Source organism: Scyliorhinus torazame, chromosome 2, assembly GCF_047496885.1.
Source record: "Scyliorhinus torazame isolate Kashiwa2021f chromosome 2, sScyTor2.1, whole genome shotgun sequence".
NCBI classification, from domain to species: domain Eukaryota; kingdom Metazoa; phylum Chordata; class Chondrichthyes; order Carcharhiniformes; family Scyliorhinidae; genus Scyliorhinus; species Scyliorhinus torazame.
Window position 1 is genome coordinate 226604307 of NC_092708.1, and position 21806 is coordinate 226626112.

The following is a 21806-nucleotide window of genomic DNA, read 5'->3' on the forward strand; positions in this document are numbered from 1 at the left end:
CTGGAGAATAGCCAATGTTGTTCCTCTGTTTAAGAAGGGTAGCAAGGATAATCCCGGGAACTACAGGCCGGTGAGCCTTACTTCAGTGGTAGGGAAATTACTGGAGAGAATTCTTCGAGACAGGATCTACTCCCATTTGGAAGCAAATGGACGTATTAGTGAGAGGCAGCACGGTTTTGTGAAGGGGAGGTCGTGTCTCACTAACTTGATAGAGCTTTTCGAGGAGGTCACTAAGATGATTGATGCAGGTAGGGCAGTAGATGTTGTCTATATGGACTTCAGTAAGGCCTTTGACAAGGTCCCTCATGGTAGACTAGTACAAAAGGTGAAGTCACACGGGATCAGGGGTGAGCTGGCAAGGTGGATACAGAACTGGTTAGGCCATAGAAGGCAGAGAGTAGCAATGGAAGGATGCTTTTCTAATTGGAGGGCTGTGACCAGTGGTGTTCCACAGGGATCAGTGCTGGGACCTTTGCTCTTTGTAGTATATATAAATGATTTGGAGGAAAATGTAACTGGTCTGATTAGTAAGTTTGCAGACGACACAAAGGTTGGTGGAATTGCGGATAGCGATGAGGACTGTCGGAGGATACAGCAGGATTTAGATTGTTTGGAGAATTGGGTGGAGAGATGGCAGATGGAGTTTAATCCGGACAAATGTGAGGTAATGCATTTTGGAAGGTCTAATGCAGGTAGGGAATATACAGTGAATGGTAGAACCCTCAAGAGTATTGAAAGTCAAAGAGATCTAGGAGTACAGGTCCACAGGTCATTGAAAGGGGCAACACAGGTGGAGAAGGTAGTCAAGAAGGCATACGGCATGCTTGCCTTCATTGGCCGGGGCATTGAGTATAAGAATTGGCAAGTCATGTTGCACCTGTATAGAACTTTAGTTAGGCCACACTTGGAGTATAGTGTTCAATTCTGGTCGCCACACTACCAGAAGGATGTGGAGGCTTTAGAGAGGGTGCAGAAGAGATTTACCAGAATGTTGCCTGGTATGGAGGGCATTAGCTATGAGGAGCGGTTGAATAAACTCGGTTTGTTCTCACTGGAACAAAGGAGGTTGAGGGGAGACCTGATAGAGGTATACAAAATTATGAGGGGCATAGATAGAGTGGATAGTCAGAGGCTTTTCCCCAGGGTAGAGGGGTCAATTACTAGGGGGCATAGGTTTAAGGTGAGAGGGGCAAGGTTTAGAGTAGATGTACGAGGCAAGTTTTTTACGCAGAGGGTAGTGGGTGCCTGGAACTCGCTACCGGAGGAGGTGGTGGAAGCAGGGACGATAGTGACATTTAAGGGGCATCTTGACAAATACATGAATAGGATGGGAATAGAGGGATACGGACCCAGGAAGTGTAGAAGATTGTAGTTTAGTCGGGCAGCATGGTCGGCACGGGCTTGGAGGGCCGAAGGGCCTGTTCCTGTGCTGTACATTTCTTTGTTCTTTGTTCTTTAAGATGCAACATGGCTGATAACTCAAAGTTAATGTTGCATATCGAAAACTGACAACCCAATCATCGAATCAAATGCATTAAAGACTCACCCAAACCAATCAGCATGTTACAGGGATAGGAATAGATTGACTTAGACTGATAACAAATTCCTTAAATAATAGTTTTAGACTATCATTTTCCATTCTAGAATCATCTTATACTGTTTACCTGGCTATCTACTATCTTTGTTTCATATTTTCCATTTCCACTTCTAACCTGCGCAGCTGTTTGCTTTGAGCGAAGAAACTGTTACTGTTATTGTATTTTGAATTCAAGTCGTTTTGTAAATTACTAAGTATAATCATCTCAAGTACAGCCTCCTGCAGGGGCCTGTATTGAGAACATTTGATTTTGTAACACAAGAAGATTACCCTCTTTATAATCAATAGATACCAATAAAATGTAATTTCGCACCCAAGAAATGTAGTGCAAATTTCTGCCTAGTTAAGTGTATAGGAGAATACATTAACACAAGGGCAGTCTTCATCAGAAGCGTAAGTTTGATTTTGATAAAATTATGATATAAATGAAAGCACGTGGAATGAGCACTTGTATGTTGTTTTGTGATGAAACTTGTAATTCCTCATCATACTGCTAATTACCCACAGAATGATTCCCTATCACAGGAGCATTTGTCGCCTAATATGAATTCAGCCTTCTTCAATATGATATTTTAACATCTGCAAGTTAAAATATTTTTAATATTATCATAAAATAGGTTTTAGACATTAAGTGGCTGGTGTTTCATTGGTTATTTCAATGACCAAACACACATTAAACACCTTTGTTTTGCATCAATTAAATATTGCCTAAAATTAATTAATTTTCATTATAAGAACTGGTAGCAACACCAATGCCCAATTAAGTGCATTAAACTAACAATTTCATCTTCACTTAAAATATATATAAAACAAAAAGGAACCAGATGATGAAATAGAAATTTTCCTGCAACCATGTACACTCAATGGGTGTGAAATTTATACCAGTAACACTTATCATCCATCTGGGGGATCGCACTGCGTTTCCATCATCTTCTGGTGTAACCCACCACACCACATTAAGAAGGGCGCTGAATATGTTGTATAAACTGACCAATGTTGGACTACATAGATCCATTATGTATCACTTACAAAAGATCAAAGCGTTCAGCTGCAAGATGGGCCCAACACCAGCGTTAATTAAAGGGCAAGGCACCCAGCTTGCAGGAAAAGCACTCTGGTTGCTGAGTTCCTGGATTCAGCAGAGAGTATTACTCCATTCACAGGAAAGGCAGAGGAATAGGTGACACAGAGTGCAACAGATAATAGTTGAAGTGCCTCTTGGTCTGTAGCATGTCAGGGAGTGGCAGTGTTTTTTCAACAATGGTGTGGTGCAGTTCAATCTATTCCTGCCGGGGCTCCCATGGCTGGGCAGAAGGCAGTTCATTGGTGTCTAAAAGCTAAAAATCAGAAAGGGAAAGTTTTGAGTTGACAGAAAAGGGGGCTTCATGGCCACACCATCTGCAGATTGCTCATCATGCCAGACAGCAGGATGGGGATGAGCTGGGAGTTGAGAAGCACCATCATCCTCAGTGTTCTCAGTGACACCAGATGCCATGGGCTCTGTCATAGCCGACCCCGTGATGCATTTTCTCTGTAGGCCTCAGGAGATGCAGGTCATCTGCCAGTTCTGCTCCACTCCGTTTTATTCTCTCATACCTTATTCTGCAAGGAGGGCAGAATGTCAAGGATTGTGTTGGTTAGAGTATCTAGATGTTCTGTGGGAGTCCTGAGTGCCAGAGACTGGTGTTGGGTGAGTGATTTAGCAGTGTGAGGTGGTTGTGTGATGGGTAGGAGACGCCACGTAAAGTTGCATTCATTGATTGTGACCATCTGTGCAAGGTCAGTAGAATTGTTGTGGCCCTGCCAACAGGTCCTCAGGTCCAGACACCAGGAATTGACCTTCCTGGCTCCTACCTACTCCCAATCATTCTAAAGGCCTCCTGGTCTCCTGCATCTCTCTCCTCCAGCCCACCTCCATGAATGTGGTCTTCAGCGTCGCATCTGACGCTTTAGAACCTTTCTCTGTTCTGGCATTCCATTTCCCTTGTTTAGAATTGCAGCAATGATATGCAGTAGCAATCCTGTCATTCAGTAGATTCCCTTCAAGGGAGACAGAATGCATTTAACAACAAAAGGCTGGTTGTGCCATGGCACTGCTATCAGTACAATGCTGCTAAGTCCCCAGCTGAATGAAGAACAAAGAAACAGTCGGCAGAAGCCATTTGGCCCAAAGCTACTCTCAGCTGAGTGAGGCGAGAGCTCAAATTTGTACCCAAATTTCTTCAACCCATCTCCTCTTTGTAATACCCACCTCAAATTTGTAATTTTCTCTTTTTTGTAGTACATGGGTGTATTTCCTTGTATTTTGTATCCACATAGATTGAAATTACTTACCTTTGCCATTGAATTGAGCTAACATTTACTGCTTTTTGTGGGAGTGACTCATCCTTTACATGAAGAAGTTTTTCTAACTTCTCTCCGAGGTAACCTGGTTTTGATTTTCCACTTAGACCCCCTGTCCTAGATTCCCTTCACCAGTGGAAAAAGGTTTTTCTCTTTTATTCCAATTGTCCTTTAACTTTCTATATTCCAGTGAATCGAAGCCTGATTTATGTCATCTCTCTTCATAATCTAACTCATGTAAACACCCTGATGAATCTGAGCTACATGTCTTCCTAAGCCAATATATTCCTTCTAAAATGCAGTGCCCTGAATTTACAGCACTCCATATGTGGTCTAACGAGGGCTTTGTGTAACTATATAAAAATCTTCCTCCTCTAGTCAGAAGCTTTTTCCCAGGGTTTAAGAGTCAATTACTAGGGGACACAGGTTTGAGGTGCAAGGGGCAAAGTTTAGAGGAGATGTGCGAGTGAAGTTTTTTTTTTTTTTTTAACACAGAGGGTAGTGGGTGTCTGGAATCCATTGCCGTAGGTGGTATGATAGTGATGTTTAAGGGCCGTCTTGACAAATACATGAATAGGATGGGAATAGAGGGATACGGACACCAGAAGTGTAGAAGGTTTTAGTTCAGATGGGCAGCATGGTCGGCGCAGGCTTGGAGGGCCTGTTCCTGAGCTGTACTGTTCACTGATCTCTTTGTATTTTAGCCTTTTGATTACAAACATAAACAATTCTATTTGCCTGCTTGATTTTTTTCTGTTGGATTCGATGACTACATCTTTGTGCCCATGGATCCCTGAATCATTCTGCATCTCCAGTGTTCTTATCTTAAATAATACATTGGGGGAGCGTGCGACAGGCTTTCAGCTCTTTTGTGGAAACAAGTGGAAAGGAAGGTGGGAATACTCCCACAACATTAAAATTAAAACAAAGGGTTGCTTTCAAACAGCATCCAGCAGGGTATCTGAGTGGCATCACCCCCCACCCACCAACCTCTGAGCAATAGACTAAATATGGCTCAATATGATGAGAGAATGGAGAAAGGAAGAGTATCAAAGCAAAAAGCATATTGATTACATGCAACATTTATTGTAAGCTATATTGATGTTTTAGATCACCACTTATAATCATTCATAGGGTCTCCAGTTGATTTTAACCATTTTTAGTTGCATCAAAATCTGGGTCATATCAGTGCTTCTCGCAGGGGGAGAGTTCAGCAGGTATGGTCGTGAGTGTCTCTGATTAGCGAAGGGTTTACAGGATTGAGCACTGATTTGAGCAGTTACCACCATGGGTACAGTGTAATGCAGGTCCAGACAATTGGGAAATAGTAACCGTGAGGAGGATCCACAGTTATTTTGTGTGCATAATTGAACCAAATGTCAATACGAATAATAATAATCTTTATTATTGTCACAAGTAGGCTTACATTAACACTGCAATGAAGTTACTGTGAAAATCCCCTAATTGCCACATTCCGGCGCCTGTTCGGGTACACCGAGGGAGAATTCAGAATGTCCAACACACCTAATAAGCACATCTTTCGGGACTTGTGGGAGGAAACCGGAGGAAAACCACACAGACACAGGGAGAACCTGCAGATTCCACACAGACATTGACCCAAGCCAGGAATCTAACCGGGACCCTGGAGCTGTGAAGCAACAGTGCTACCCGTTGTCCTACCGTGCTGTGTCAACAAATAGCTGGTATAAATAATAAAAATGGTTAGAGTATTTTAGGTATCTGATCCATGTTCTGTCTGATTTCAAAAATCTTTTATGGGCAAGTGTTGTAAGGATTCTGTTGACTTTAATTCTACCCAATCGAGAAGCCCAAGCATTGCTGTCCAAAATAGCTTTTTTTGATTTGAGTGAGGTGCTGGAGGTGTGACTTAAACAAAGGTGGTATTTGTGACCTCATGAAGAATGCGAAGTCTTGGTCCCAAGGGAATCCCTAGTTGTACCAATCTTTCTTCATTCAAATAAGGCAACTCCATCACACCCATGGCAGCATTCTCAAAATGTGGAACATATTTCTGAAAACAAGAGACAAAAGAGGAGTAAATTCCTGCCAATAAGCAAACTTTTACAGTAACTTGAACAATCCTGTTTAGACACGATGACATCTGTTGCAATATGTACGCAATGTAAAGCTGTAACTTTTTTTAAGTCCAGGAGGGGGGAGAGTTGATTTGATTGTCAAAATTTGATTTTAAACTGAGAGGCTATGAAAATATAGAATTCAGAAGGAAAAGAAATAACTTACATTTATACAGAATCTTTCATAATCTTAGCACATCCCAAAGTGTTGATGTTACAGTCAATCCAATATTATAAAGTGCAGTCACCATTGTATTGTCTGGAAATGTATAACAAGGCACCACAAACAGGAATAAAATGAATGGCTAGATAATCTATTTCACTGATGGGGATAAATATTAGCAATGTCCCAAGGATAAATAACACACACTTCGTGAAATAGTGCTGGCTCCACCCGAGAGACAGGTTTACCATTTACAGCACGCTCAACAACGTAACAGTCTCTCAATACTTGACAGGGGGAGACTTTAAAAAGAACCAATATCCTGGTAAACTGGCTCATACCTTTTACCATGTTGTAAACAGATATTACAATAAAATCACCATGTCATTCAATCTTTTACAAAGCTGGTGAAGGGGCTCTTCTGGAAATGCGAACCCATTTCACTGTATTTCTTCATGCTGTACATTTCCAGCATTTTCTGATTCTATTTTACTGATGGTGATTAATTCACAAACTGAAACACGTAGTTCTATCTTTGTGGAAAGCTTGTCCTTTCCTGTCACAGTTTTTAATGGATTAGATTACAAAGGTATTTAGCATTATTAAGATCAGTAGCCAGGTGGCGCTGGAGTTTAACCACCCTCAGTTTGCTGCAAATGTGATGACTGAAATAGGACTAAACATTGGACTTTCAACACTCAAAGATCGTGGAGTAGAAAATTGTCTTGGACAGTGGTGCAATATGGACGATATCAGATTTGTTGATCATTATATGCAGCACCTGATGTCTTATTTGCACCAAGATAACAACCATTATAATTTGCTGTGATTGCATGTGGTGGTGAGGTACATGGCAGCATCTAGCTTCATCCAGAGTCATTTAAATCCATTTTCTTTTCAGTGAATTTTTGAATTTATTAAGGTGAGGATTACCAGTGCTACAGAGTGCAATATGTTCCCACTTTGAGAACCCAATGTTCATATCAGGCATTGGTGGGATACAGAGGGACTCTGTGCGACCACACAGCTGGGTAACTAGCATCAGAGTTACCTCATCCTGCACCAATGTGAGTGGCACAAATTCTGTTGCAATTTAAGGCTGAGAGTAATGGTGCCCGCAGTTAATTATGCACAAGTGTCACAGCAACCTCAGGTGAGGACAGATACACAATGAAATGCATAAATTGAACAACTGCTGTCCAAGCCGGCGTTATCTTTGAAAAAACAGCATCTCGCTATTTGTCTTCCGATTCACAATGCATTGAACAATATGAAATTATTCTACTTACATGTCAGACACGGCATTAACTCACCATAGAAAGTTACATCTTTGTTCTTTCAAATTTAGATACTTTGTGATTGTGTCAATTATTGCCAGTAAAACCTTTCTGAAACTGAAAGTTTAACTATGACAAGGGCAGAGTCTCATTCCTTAAGGTTTTAATTCATTATTATTGAAAAATACTTTTCAAAAACATTTTCTTGATCTCTTTTTTCCTCTCCATTTGATCTTTCTTTCACTTTCATTCTATAAAAAGGATTTTCATTTGTATCGCACTGTTCATAGCCAGCAGACGTCTCAAAGCGTTTTACAGACAATCAAGTATTTTTGAAGTGTAGTCACTGTTGTGATGTAGGAAACACAGCAGCCAATCTGTGCACATTAAACTCCCACAAACACAATGTGATAATTTTTTTTTAAAAACGCATTTTATTCGAACTGGTATCAAAGTAGGTTACAGCAAATAAACACCCCGGGAAACATTCTTCCCAACAGTCAACTATGCAGTTTGTACAGATTTTTCTCCTTTTTCACCTCCCCCACCCCCCCTGCGATGAACAGCTCCTCAAACACGGTCACAAACATCCCCCACCTTTTCTCAAACTCCTCTGCTGAGCCCCTTAACTCATACTTTATCTTCTCTAACCGCAGGAAGTCATACAGGTCACCCAACCATGCTGCTACCCCCGGTGGCGATGCCGACCGCCACTCCAGCAAAATTCGTCGCCGTGCAATCAGAGAGGCGAAGGCCAAGACATCGGCCTTCCTCCTCTCCATGAGCTCCAGCTTCTCTGATACCCCAAATATCGCCACCAAAGAGTCTGGGTCCATTCCCTCCTCCACTATCCTGGCTAAGACCATGAACACACCCGCACATAATCGTCCCAATTTTTCACAACCCCAAAACATGTGCGCATGATTCGCTGGCCCCCGCCCACATCTCTCACACTCATCTGCTACCCCCTGAAAGAACCCACTCAATCTCGCCCGAGTCATATGCACCCTGTGCACCACCTTAAACTGTATCAGGCTCATCCTTGCACAAGAGGAGGTCCCGTTTACCCTTTGCAGTGCCTCACTCCATATACTCCCCAATTGATCTCCATTCCCAAATCTGCTTCCCATTTCTCCTTGCTCTTCACCACCCGCTCGCCTCCCCGCTCCCCCAGCCACTTATATATATCCCCAATTCTTCCCTCCCCTTCCACATCCGGAAGCAGCAGTTGCTCCAGCAGGGTGTATCCCAACATTCTAGGGAACCCCTTCCAGACCTTTCGTGCAAAGTCCCTAACCTGTAGTTACCCAAACTCACTACCCATTGGCAGCTCTACCCTCTCCCTTAACTCCTCCAGACTGGCGAACCCTTCCTCCAAATACAAATCTCTTACCTTGACCAGCCCCACTTCCCTCCACCTCCTGTATACACTATCCATCCCACCCGACTCAAACCCATGATTCTCGCACAGCGGCGTTAGCACCGACATCCCTTCCACCCTAAAATGTCTCCTCCGCTGATTCCATATCTTCACCATGGACTGCACCACTGGGTTCCCTGAATACCTACTCGGAGCCATTGGCAATGCTGCCATCACCATAGCCCTCAAACTAGACCCCTTACAAGATTCCTCCTCCATTCTAACCTACTCTACCCTTTCTCCTTCCCACTACCGCCGAGCCTTGTCCACATACGCCGCCCAATAATAATGAAGCAAGTTTGGCAACACCAACCCCCTGCTGCCTCTGCCTCTGTAGCACGGTCCTGCCCACACTCGGCACCTTCCCCGCCCAAAAGTCAGAGATTATTGTGTCCACTTTCCGAAAAAAGGCCTTTGATATAAAGATCGGGAGAGCCTGAAAGAGAAACAAGAACCTCGGCAGAATATTCATTTTCACCACTTGACCCTCCACGTCAACATTAAGTGCAGTGTATCCCACCTCTTAAAATCCTCCCTGGCCTCCTCCACCAGCTTCTTTAAGTTCCACTTATGGAGCCCCGTCCATTCCCTCGCTACCTGAATCCCCAAGTACCTAAACCTATCCCTCGCTACCGTAAATGGCACCCCCCTAAATTAGCCCGCTGTGCCAGCTCATTCACTGGGAATACCTCGCTTTTCGACTACATTCAGCTTGTATCCCGAGAACCCTCCAAACCTCCCCAACAGGCCCGTAATCCTTCCCATACTCTCCATGGATCCGAAACATACAGCAAGAGGTCATCGGCATAGAGCGAAACCCGATGCACCCTCTGTCCCCTCATTATGCCCTGCCACTCTGCCGACCCCCTGAGATCCATCGCCAATGGCTCTATGGCCAGCGCAAATAGCAACGGCGACAGCAGGCACCCCTGCCTCGTACCCCTGTGTAAGTCAAAGCTTTGTGAGCTCATATCATTCGTCCTCACCCTCGCTCTTGGCGCCACATACAGCAACCGCACCCATGCCACAAATCTCGGCACAAACCCAAACCTTCCCAAAACTTCGAACAAGTACCGCCACTCCACCCGATCAAATGCTTTCTCCGCGTCCATGGACACCACCACCTCCGGTACCAGAGCTCTCGACGGATTCATCATCACATTAAACAGTCGTCTTATATTACTCGCGAGCTGCCTGCCCTTCACGAAGCCTGTTTGATCTTCTGTAACCACCCCCGGGACACAATCCTCCATTCTCCCCGCCAACAACTTAGCCAATACTTTCACATCCGTGTTCAATGGTGATATGGGTCTATACGACCCACATTCCACCGGATCCTTCCCTTTTTTGGGGATTATTGTGATTACCGCCTGCTTCATCGTCTCAGGCAACTCCCCCTTCTCCAGTGCTTCATTAAACGCCCCAACAGATGTGGTGCCAGGTCCGCCGCAAATTCCTTATAAAATTCTGCCGGGTACCCATCCGGCCCAGGGGCCTTCCCCGACTTCATACCCCTGATATTATCCAGCCCTCCCTCAGCCCCAGGGACTCCTCCAATGCCTACCTCTTTGCTTCATCCACCAGGGGAAATTCCAGCTCATCCAGAAACCGCCCCATGTCCCCCTCCTGGGTCTGCCTCATAAAGTCCCTGGTAATATTCTCTAAATGCCTCATTTATCTTCCTTGGCTCTGATACCACATCCCCAGCCCCAGTCCAGATCTTCAATATTTCCCTGGACGCAGCCTGCCTCGGCAGCTGGTGCGCCAGCATGCGGCTCGCCTTGTCCCCATCCTCGTATTGCACCCCTCTTGCCCCACGCAGTTGCCCTCCCCGTTGTCAGCCTGTCAAATTGCCTCTGCAACTTTTTCCTCCTCGCCAATCCCTCCACGGTGGGCACCCTCAAATATTCCCTGTCCACCTCCCCTATCTCGCTCACTAGACAGTCATGTTCCACCCTCCTTTCCTTATTCGCACAAACCGTAAATGAGATAATTTCTCCCCGGACCACTGCCTTCAGTGCTTCCCAAAAATGCCCGCCGACACCTCCCCATTCTGATTGAACTCCACATAATCCCTAATCGCCAACTGCACCTTCTATCACAAAAACCTCCATCCACCAACAACCCCGAGTCAAACCTTCACCCCGGCCTCTGTTCTCGTCCCATACTGAACCGAATATCCAGCCAGTGGGGTGCATGGTCCGAAATAACTATCCTCGCATACTTTTCCCCCTCCACTCCAACCAAAATCTCTCAACTCACTACAAAGTAATCAATCCTCAAATACACCTTATAGACGTGTGAAAAGAAGGAATACTCCCTTCCCCCTGGGTAACACAATGTGATAATGACCAGTAATCTGTTTTTGTGTTGGATAAATACACTGAGATATTTCTCCTGCTCCTGTTTAAAAGTGGAATTTTGTATATACACCTCAAAGAGAAGATGGGGCCTCCGTATCTGAAAGACAGTGCAGCAGTTCTGCAGTCCTGCACTAGAGTGTCAGGTCTTTGAATTCAAGTCCTTGAGCGGGACTGGAGGTCATAATCTTCTGACTCAGGTGTGAGGGTTCTACAGCTGACAGACATAGGCTCTTAGCATCACCTGAGCATGAAGAAAGCCCTCTTGTGATTGATGTTTCCTCTTTTCTTTTGAGCATTAAGTTTATAATCTGACCACTGTTACAATAAAACACAACTGCAACTATTAATCAGAGTTGCACATATTGTGATCACTTGTGTCAGTATCGCATCTGGCATTAAAAATTGACTCTCTCTGTATTACATTTTCTTCTTGATCATTGTATTTGTTGTTAGTTTCATTTCAATCTGCTCACTCACATCCCAGATGCCCTGCAGAGGGAGCCAAGCCATTTCCATTCCAGAATTCAAAGTGACAAGTCCAACAATGAAGGTACCATTTGTTACTCCATCACAGCAACTTTTGAGTCAATGTTTCTGTATTCTAACCCCAATGATGTTTTTTGCCTTTCAGTGTAAAATGGATAATTTATGCTGGGTTATGAACAATTAGAAGGGAAAGAGAGCGGGCAATGAAAGAAGGAAAGGAAACGGTTATACCACTTTGCCAGTTCTATGTATGAAGAGTATTTTGGTAGGGCAGTATGAATTCCTGATAAGGAGAGTGTGAAGAATGTAAAGGTGAAAGACCAGCTACTGTGCATTGTGCCTCCCAACCCAATCCTCCCAAACAAAGGCAGAGCAACTTGCAAGAGTAACAATTAAAGCTACAAATTGCCAGGAACACAGTGTTAAATTTGTGTTAAATGCTGCTTGCAGACTTATACTGAAAATCCAGGGCTGACTCAACACTGCAAGTTGCGGGTAAAGTTTTCTACAGCTCCAAAATTATTTGCCTCAAGCTCATTTCATCCACCGTAGGGGATATCCACAATGTCAATCATTATGGTCCACACAATTAGGAAACAATTTTCAGGGGCGTTTTTTAAAACTGCTTTTTCACTTGAGCTATAAATGTTTTATCTTCACAGTCAATTGTGTGTGTCAGGGTTGTAGCAAAATTGCTTACCTTTTAGGATAATGAGTGTCTCTTTGGGAACCACTCCTTATCTGTCTTACTTCAAAGAAAAAGAGGAGAATAAAGAGGGTGAATGCCCCTTTAAATCGCTGCAGGCCTTTAACACCTGGAGCAACATTTGATTTCAGGCTCATGAATGCATAAATAGTTCATGCATGCAGTTTATCCAAATAAAACAAAGAGACTGAAGCTAGAAATATCAGACTGCTTCAGCACTCATTGACAGCGACAGTGCAAACCGCACCAGTTGTACTAGTCTCCTATGTATGATAATTGGATCAAGCATCATGCAACTACAATATAGGAACATAGGAGTTAGGAGCAGAAGTAGGCAATCCAGCCCTTCGAGCCTGCTCCACCATTTAATTAGATCATGGCTGATCTCTTCCTGGTCTCAAATCCGCCTCCCTACCTGTTCCCCATGTCCCTTTAACCTGTTTTAAAATCAGAAATATATACATCTCCTTCTTGAAACCATTTAATGATTCAGACTGCACCGCACTATGAGCAGAGAGTTCCACAAATTCACCACCCTCTGTGAGAAGTAGTTCCTCCTCATCTCAATTTTAAATATACCGTCTCTCAACCTATACCTGTGACCTCTTGTTCTAGATTGCCCCACAAGGGGGAGCATTTGGTTTACATTTACTTTATCAATCCCTTTTAGTATTTTATATGCCTTGATCAGATCCCCTCTCATCCTTCTGAATTCCAGTGAGTATAAGTCTGAACTGTTTAATCTCTCCTCACACATCAATTCCTTCATTCCCAGAATCAATCTGGTGAATCTCCTCTGAACTGCTTCCAATGCCACCACATCCTTCCTCAAATAAGGAGATCAAAACTGGACACAATACTCCAGATGTGGTCTCACCAACACCCCATACAATTGCAACAATACCTCTCTACTTTTATACTCCAGGCCATTTGTAATAAACGTGAACATTTTATGTTTCTTTCTTATTCGATTTTATACCTGCATACAGACTTCCTGCAACTCATGAACAAAGACACCCAGATCCCTTGGTCCAGACGCATTTTGAATCTTCTTCCCATTTAGGTGTTAACTTGCCTGACTATTTTTTGGGTCAAACTCCAGTATTTTGAAGTAACAATGAACTTAAAAGTTATTGCTTTGTTTTTCCCACCTTTACAAAATAACCGTGGTTCTTTATCAACTAGTGTTGTAATCAAAATGAACAAATACTGACTCACTTTATTTAAAGAGAAAAGTAACCTAAGTTTGGTGAGCAAGTGTGTTACTTTCTGTTATTTGAGAATGAGCAACTCGTGTCAAGTTAGAGAGAATTTTCTACTCTGAAAATCATGGGATTTTGCTTCTGAATTAATAATTTACAGAATTCAATCAATAAAGGACACCAAAGTTTAAGAGTGAATTAAGAGGTTAGCGCCAGTGGGTGAGGTAATTTTGACACAATCTTACATATAGGTACAAGCCTGTTGGTAATCAGGTGGTTATGGCTCCATCAAAATATTTTAACCAGTGTCTTCAACCGTTTTCCCCTCCCTGAGTTATGACGCCTCAACCATGAAGAAAATTTACCCTTGGCTCAATTCATTAGGTGTCATTTGTTTACCTCGCATCCTAATTTCTTCAGAAATATTGTCATCAATGAAGGTCTTCCTCCACAACACCTGTTAACAAATTGAAGCATAAATGGAATACATTTAATATTTCTGGACATAGTGAAGTAGAGATAATGAGAAGCTACAGGCAGTCATAACTGACATCAGGATCTATTTAAACCATTCTTGAGTCAGCAGAGATGAATATAAATTGTTAGAATAAACACGTAGGCCTGACGTTTACATTTAGGGCGCACCCGAAGTCGGCGCAGGTGGGGATGTGAAACTTGTGCCTGTCACAGATAGCATTGGTATCACAATATTACGCTGTCTGACCAATTAATGGCCAACCAGCATGAAATGTACTCTGTGAAAAACTGAGCACTGCCCGGGGGGGGGGGGGGGGGGGGGGGGGGGGGCGGGAAGCGGGCAGGTGGTGAGAAAATTGAGTATGTGGGCTGGCGTTTCCAATGTGTTCCCTCGGGGACAGGCCCTGTGGAGCTGTAAAATATAAGTACCAGCAGAGTAACTACTCCACGAGTGTCTGGGCAGCACTATCCTACACAGGGTGGCACAATTGTTAGCACTGCTGCTTCACAGCACCAGGGACCCAGGTTCAGTTTCTTCCTTGGATGACTGTGTGGAGTTTGCACATTCTCCCCACATCTGCGTGGGTTTCTTCTGGGTGCTCCGATTCCCTCCCACAGTCCAAAGATGTGCAGGTTAGGTGGATTGGGCATGCTAAATAGCCTCGTAGTGTCCAAAAGATATGCGGGCTGTGTGGGGTTACAGGGATAGGGTGGGGAAGTGGGCCTAGATAGAGTGCTCTTTTGGAGGGTAGAATAGAACTGTCCATATATGTGAGAAATTGTTTGAGAAATAAAACTAAAAGCCATTGTTGAAGCGCAGTCATGATAATTATGCAGGAAAATGCCACAACAATAATTACATTTACACAGTGTCGTCAATGCAACAAAACGTCTGAAGGAGCTTCACAAATTAGATAAAATTTACAAAGGTACAAAGCAATAGGGTTAGTGATTAGAGTTTGGTCAAAGAGATAGATTTTAAGGATAATCTTAAAGGAGCAGGAACAAGATGGAGATGCAGAGAGAGTTAGGCAGGGTGTGTCAGCTGTGGCTCCATTGGTGACTCCCTCACCTCTGTGTCACAAGATTGTAGGTTCAAGTCCCACTTCAGGAAGTTGACCACAATTAGATCTGGGCTGACCTTCCAGTGCAGAAGGAGGGTTCCAGTCTTGGAAGTGCCATATTCAGATGAGGTATCAAACCAAGGCCCTGGTTACTTTTTAAGGTTGATGTAAAAGACCCCATAGCATTGTTTCAAAGAGGAGCAGCAGGTTATCTTCAATGTCCTGACCAATATTTATCCTTCACTCAACATCATCGAAACAGGATGTCTGGTCACTCTCATGCTGTTCTTTCCATGAACTTACTGTGCTATTTTTATTTGTTCATGGGATATCACAACCATCATTTATTGTCCAGCTCTAATTTTCCTTTAGAAGGTGGTGGTGAGCCACCTTCTTGAACCACTGCAGTCTATGTGGTGTAGGTACAACCACAGTGCTGGTAGGAAGAGTTCCAGGATTTTGACCCAGCTACAGTGAAGGAACGGTGAGATATTTCCAAGGCAGGATGGTTTGTGGCTTGGTTGGTGAAGGGGAGGGGTTCTGAGATGTGACCCCTTAAAACCAGATAACTAGGATAACACTGGAATAGCTCTACTTAAGTTAGTTTATTGAGGATTGAAACTAATCATAGAAAGTGTTCCCAGTAATCATTATTAACCATTAACATGTATTCTTAGAACATAGCAGTAACAAGCATTTAAATTCTTGCTAATAGTAGTGGCCGCAATGTATGATGGGATTTAAGCTAGCTAACCTGACCACATTCCTAAGGCAGACAGAAATAATGTGGTCAGCAATAACACAGCCAGTTCAATAAGCAGTTTTTATCAGCAGCTCCAGTTTCCTGCGCTCAGATAGACCATGGCACAAGCAGGAACCAGCTCCAGCATCCTACGCGCAGACAGACAATAGTACAGGCAAGAACCAAGTGAGATGAGGGAAAATGGGAGTAGGGCAGGGCAAGAGATAGCAGATGCAAGGGTCCTGAAAAACAAAAGATGGCCAGGGAACAGGATGGCGCTAAATCATGAGTTGATCACGCAGTCACCGTGCTGCCTAAAGTAAAATTCATTGGTCAAAGTAAAATTGACAGTTACAAGGATTGGATCGAGTCCAGCTGGGGTGGGCAACTGATTTTTGGAAATTGTATAACTGTTGAACCTGAAGCAATATAAAGCAGAGTGGTTTGGACATTTATCCAAATCACTCTCCCTCGTAGGTTGACCAAGCTTAGAAAATAAAGCCGTCTTAACCAAAGTTGTTGTCTCCCCAGGTCTTATTGTTAGCTGAGCCGCAACTAAGAGGGAGGATTACCACGTAAAAGACAGCTCAATACTCAGTCCCTGAAAGGTGTGGGGTCTGCTTCTCCTTTTTCTAGGTCTTAGAGGTTGTGGGTTTAGACGGTGCTAGCGAAGGAGTTTTGGTGAGATCCTGCATTGCATCTTATAGATGGTTCACACTGCTGCCACTGTGTCAGTGGTGGATGGAGTGAATATTTATGCCGTCAGATAGCATGCTGAACAATCCAGTTGCTTCGACTGGGGTTATATTGAGTTATCTTGAGCTTGTAGTGTGCTTTCGGAGCTGTACTAATTAGGGTAAGTGGAAATTGCTCCATCACACTCACAGCAGTGTGTCACTTACTGCAGAGTTCACAGTCTCTGACTTTTGTAGTCACAATATTTGTGTGTCTGCTGCCATCACATTTTTTGCCACCATGACGTTGATGGTGGGGAATTCAGTGATAGTTGAATGTCAAAGGAAGATGGTTAAACACCTCTTAATGGAGAAAATTGTCATTGTGACACCACTGTTACCTGTCCATTATCAGCCCAAGCCTAAATATTGTCAAGATCTTGTTGCATTTGGACATGGACTCCTTCATTACCTGAGGAGTTAAGATCTGAGCATCTGGGTTTTGGATGAGCTCCAATTCATGAAAGATGGCATAGAGAGTAAATAACTTTTAAAACTGGATCATCTGTTTTTGGTGATGGTGCTCAGGGCACTGGGAGATTTCTCTGCTCTTTTGCAAGTAGTCCCATGGGATATGTTATGGACATGTGTTCTGGCAGATTGGCTCTTGGCTTTGCAGTTTCAACCCCAACACAGGTTTAAGAACGTAATTCCCACTGACACTTAAATGGAATACTACATTATCAAAGTCATTGGGCGGGATTTAGCAACTGCGTCCCGTCATGGCATGAGAGACCAAAAAAGGGATTTGCACTGGTGAGATTTTGGATTGCGAACTTCCTGGACCCTCCCGATGACATGAGCAGGTTCATGCCAAGGATGAGCGTGAACCTGGTTTGCATGAATTTGCATCCATTACCATGTACTTAGCATGGTTAATATCATATCTTCATTGAGTCTTCCCACCCAGCAGGCGTGACATCACAGCAGCGCGAATTACCACTGCTTTTTAAAAATGGGAACAAGGTCCCATGACCTCCAAGAGGGAGGGAGGATGACTGTTGGGCACATGGGGTGGGGGGTGGGGGGTGGGGTTGCTGAGAGCCAAGGAGCCAGGCCTAATGGGCTGGGCCGGTGAGATCCTGAAAGCGAGTGCAACACCCTGGAGGGGGTGGAAGGGGTGGGCACAGCCTCTCGAGTGACTGTCCAGGAGTTTGAAGTGTTGTGGCCTGACAGCAATGAGATCTCGGAATGATGTAGTCTGAGGGTGCCTATTACTTTGTTTATACCTGAAGTATCAAGTAATTGTGCGCTTGAACATTTCTGATTCTTGTACTCGTCACACTGATTAACAATCAAGATTTAACCCTTAACAGTGTCAAATTTCCACAGTCTCAAAGTCAAGGAATGGGACGAGTACTCAAGGTTCAGGGTTCAATGCTTGGCTGAATGGGATCTAGAGGAACTGGGCTCACTTCTCTACTGGACACCAATGCCTGCCACTCAAGACCCATCAGCCCCCATGGTGGACATCATCGTCCAGATGACCTTGGCCATTGAGATGAGCAAGCATGTAACTCTCCTGTCAGAAACCCCAGTGTTAGAGGGCATAAGGGAGAGGAGAATCAGATGGGAGGCCAAAGGCGAGTCTAAGTGGGTAAGGCGAGGTAATGATGGTATTTAGCGGCGACACCATCCTGACTCTCTCATCTCTTGCAGGAATCTGAACAATATCGGTATGTAGCCAGAGGAGCTTACCATCCAATATATTACTGCGCTGGACTCGAGCAGCAACGTGCAGTGGCATCCACGTAAGACCCTGCGGCAGGAATCCAGGGGGCCGGAGGTCAGGCTCAGGGGCCTGAGGCCACACCAGCCACACAGGGGACACAAAGATCAAGTCCCATCTGGGTCGCCAATTTGAAGGAATCTTTAATTTATGGGATCTTAACCTGTCGAACTACGCCAAGTTTGGGGGAAGCTTAGTTGATGAATCAAGTCCTGGCGCAATACGACAAGTTGTAATATTTGTAGACTTTACCAAGTTGTTTGATTCCTTGTATTATTCGACTGTGTATAGTTGAAGGAATTTATATCATCTCTGCTATTCGGTTATCAGTAGCACTTTGCGAATACTGGAACTCAGCAGAAATTTGCAATATAAACTTCTCAGGTGCTAAAAAGAAAAGTTTGGCTCCACAGAAATCGGGGCGTCATCTTTAAAGGGTGCCCTGGTCTGCAAGAAAATGAACTCCCTCCCACCCTCCCCCATATGGCCATGGAGGATCACCACCATCAACATAAGATTCGTGGAACACCCCCCTCCTCCACCATGGAAGTATGGAGGGCACTCTCCCCCTTTCCCCCGACCCTGCGTGTTTTCCGGTGCTCACCCCTCTACCATCCCACTACATGTAAGGGGAAGCGCCCCTCCCCAATGTAGGATGGTGAGCCCTGGCACTACCCCCAGCACTTCACCCTGGCATTGCTCCGGCACTATCCCCTCCCTGCCAGACAGCAGCACTGCCTGGGTATCAGGGTGCAATGACCAACCTCAACCCTCAACCCAGGGGCCTCCAGGCACCTCCTCACCCCCAATGTGGTGGTTACGACTCAAGTTTGTTTTTGAAAACCAGTAGTGATTCGCACCAGCGTGACGTCACTCCGCCAGGGGTGTGAGCATTTCATGGGGCCGGAAGCTATGGTTTAAAGCCATTTAATGATATTTAAATCAATTCAAATTGATCACAGTTCTGTGTGAACCTGGTCATGTCACCGGCAGGGGGGGTTGGGGAAGATCTCGAACAGAGATGTCACCAGTGCAAATCCTGTTATGGCTGTCTCACGAGATTTAGTGGCCACAACGGACCTCAGTAAAAGTGAATTATGCTGTATAAATGGGTATTTAAAACTGGGGCTCAACATTTATGCTTAAACAGCTATCTTTTACTATACTAGTTGTATTCGAAATACCTGGCTTCTACAGGAGTGCAGAAAGGAGACAGGAAGCACTTACCCTGGCAGAACAGAAAAGGTCATTCATCTTTTCTCTGCATTGCACACCCATCCGCTTGGCGGAATTTGTCACCTTGCTAGAGGGTTTCCTGCCAACCTGAGTGTATATTTTTGCCCACCTCCCCTCCATGGCATCCAGCATATGGGTGAGGGCCCTACAGTTAATCTCGGAGCGGGTTTCCTCCCTGCTATCCTCCTGGCTTGAATGAGCACAAGTGCTGTGGAGCCGTTTAAATGCAGTGTCCCTTCATTGAAGTGCTCAGATGTCCCCCAGGGCAGAAGAATCAGACGCTTCACGCCTCAGGTGTGGCATTTTACACGTGGGGGGAAAAAAAATTCTAAGTGCCTGAAAATTGTGATCTGGATCACGCTGCCGGGGCGAGTGGGGATCGGAACAGTTTTTATGCCGAAAATGACACTTTGTTGTTTTTTTTTAAAATTCCGCCCACTGACTTTCAAATAAGCTGCGAGACTGAGGTTCTGCCAACCTGATGTAAATGATCCTTCAGCAATATGTAAAGAAAGTTAGGAGATTTGTGATGGCCAACCAAAAGCAAAAGAACCAGTTATTCATTTTATTGTTGTTTGTAGAACCGTGCTGTGGGTCAATTGATTTTGCTAAACAAGAGTGATTACACTTTCAGAGCAATTCATTGATTGGGCATCTTGGGATGTTCTGAGGATATGATCGATAATATATAAAGACAAGTAAAACACTTTGTTCAGATTATGTACTGAAATCCATTATATGGCTCGAACACAGAACCCTGTGTGACAGAGACAAGCTACAAACTGAGCCACTTATTACTCTCATAAACATCCTCTTGAGAGATGTTGAGTACCCAAATCTATTCTTGCTGTATGCTTTATAGCCCAGATTTTGTAGTCAACTGTTCAGTACACTTAAATTCTTCCACAGGGGGGCATTGTGCAGCGATTATTGTAGTAATTGTAGAGAATCAAAAAATATTGTAGCTTATGTTGGAGGTCTGGAACTTGTGTGAATGGGCAAGCAAGGGTCTATCTCCTTAACCAACCGGATTGAAGAATCCTGACTGAGACATGCAGAGTTTAAACTAGGAAGTATAAGATAGAATATTTATTTCAACACCAAATCAGAAAACAAAAGTAAATAGAAACTGAAAACCCAGGCATTACCGCCCCTTAGGCCGAGCATACTATGTGGAAGGACCGCTCCCCCCCCCCCCCCCCCCCCCCCCCCCAGGCCGAGCATACTATGTGGAAGGACACCCCCCCACCCCAGGCCGAGCATACTATGTGGAAGGACCGCCCCCCCTAGGCCGAGCATACTATGTGGAAGGACCGCCCCCCCTAGGGCAAGCATACTATGTGGAAGGACCGCCCCCCTAGGCCGAGCATACTATGTGGAAGGACCACTCCCCTAGGCCGAGCATACTATGTGGAAGGGCCGGCCCCCCCTAGGCTGAGCATACTATGTGGAAGGACCGCCCCCCTAGGCCGAGCATGTTATGTGGAAGGCCAAGAGGAAGAGTACCAGCAATTGCTCTGCATTACAGCCCCCAGGGTCTTACCCATCCAAATTGCATTAAAGGTGAATGAAAAGTGGGAACCAGAGCTATGGATCAGAGGATAGAGTAGCTGTTGAACAGGCAGAAATAGTATGCAGCGAGTCTGTAAGGAAGGATAGACAGTTGATAGGGCAAAGCTGCACTCAGTGGAATGGGTTAAAGTGAGTCTGTTTCAATGCAAGGAGTGTCAGGAATAAGGGAAATGAACTTAGAGCATGGATCAGTACTTGGAACTACGATGATGTGGCCAATGCGGAGACATGGATTTCACAGGGGCAGGAACGGTTGTTAGATGTTCCGGGGTTTAGATGTTTTCAGAAGAATAGGGAGGTAAAAGAGGAGAGGGAGTGGTGCTTGACAACGAACCAGGCCACGTGTCAGATGTCTCGGTGGGAGAGCATTTTGGTGACAGTGACCACAACTCCTTGACCTTTACCATAGTCATGGAGAGGAATAGGAACAGACAGTATGGGAAGGTATTTAATTGGGGGAGGGGAAATTATACTGCTATTAGACAGGAGCTGAGGAGCATAAAGTGGGAACAGATGCTCTCGGGGAAATGCGCAACAGTAATGTGGGAGTTGTTTAAGGAGCACTTGCTGTGAGTGCTAGATAGTTTTGTCCCACTGAG

The 21806-nt window shown here is 44.5% G+C and overlaps 1 protein-coding gene across 2 annotated transcripts in view; it reads right to left on the reverse strand.

The window, feature by feature from the left end:
* Positions 1–5323: 5323 nt before the first annotated feature.
* The window catches only part of LOC140396157 (uncharacterized), a 193012-nt gene continuing 176529 nt past the window's right edge, over positions 5324–21806 (reverse strand). For both annotated transcript variants that reach the window (XM_072484403.1, XM_072484393.1), the window contains 2 exons: positions 14053–14110; positions 5324–5972 (listed from right to left, as the gene is read on the reverse strand). In XM_072484403.1, the coding sequence (XP_072340504.1) occupies positions 5953–5972; positions 14053–14110 (78 nt within the window). In that variant the 3' untranslated portion in view covers positions 5324–5952. The remainder of the gene's footprint in view (positions 5973–14052; positions 14111–21806) is intronic.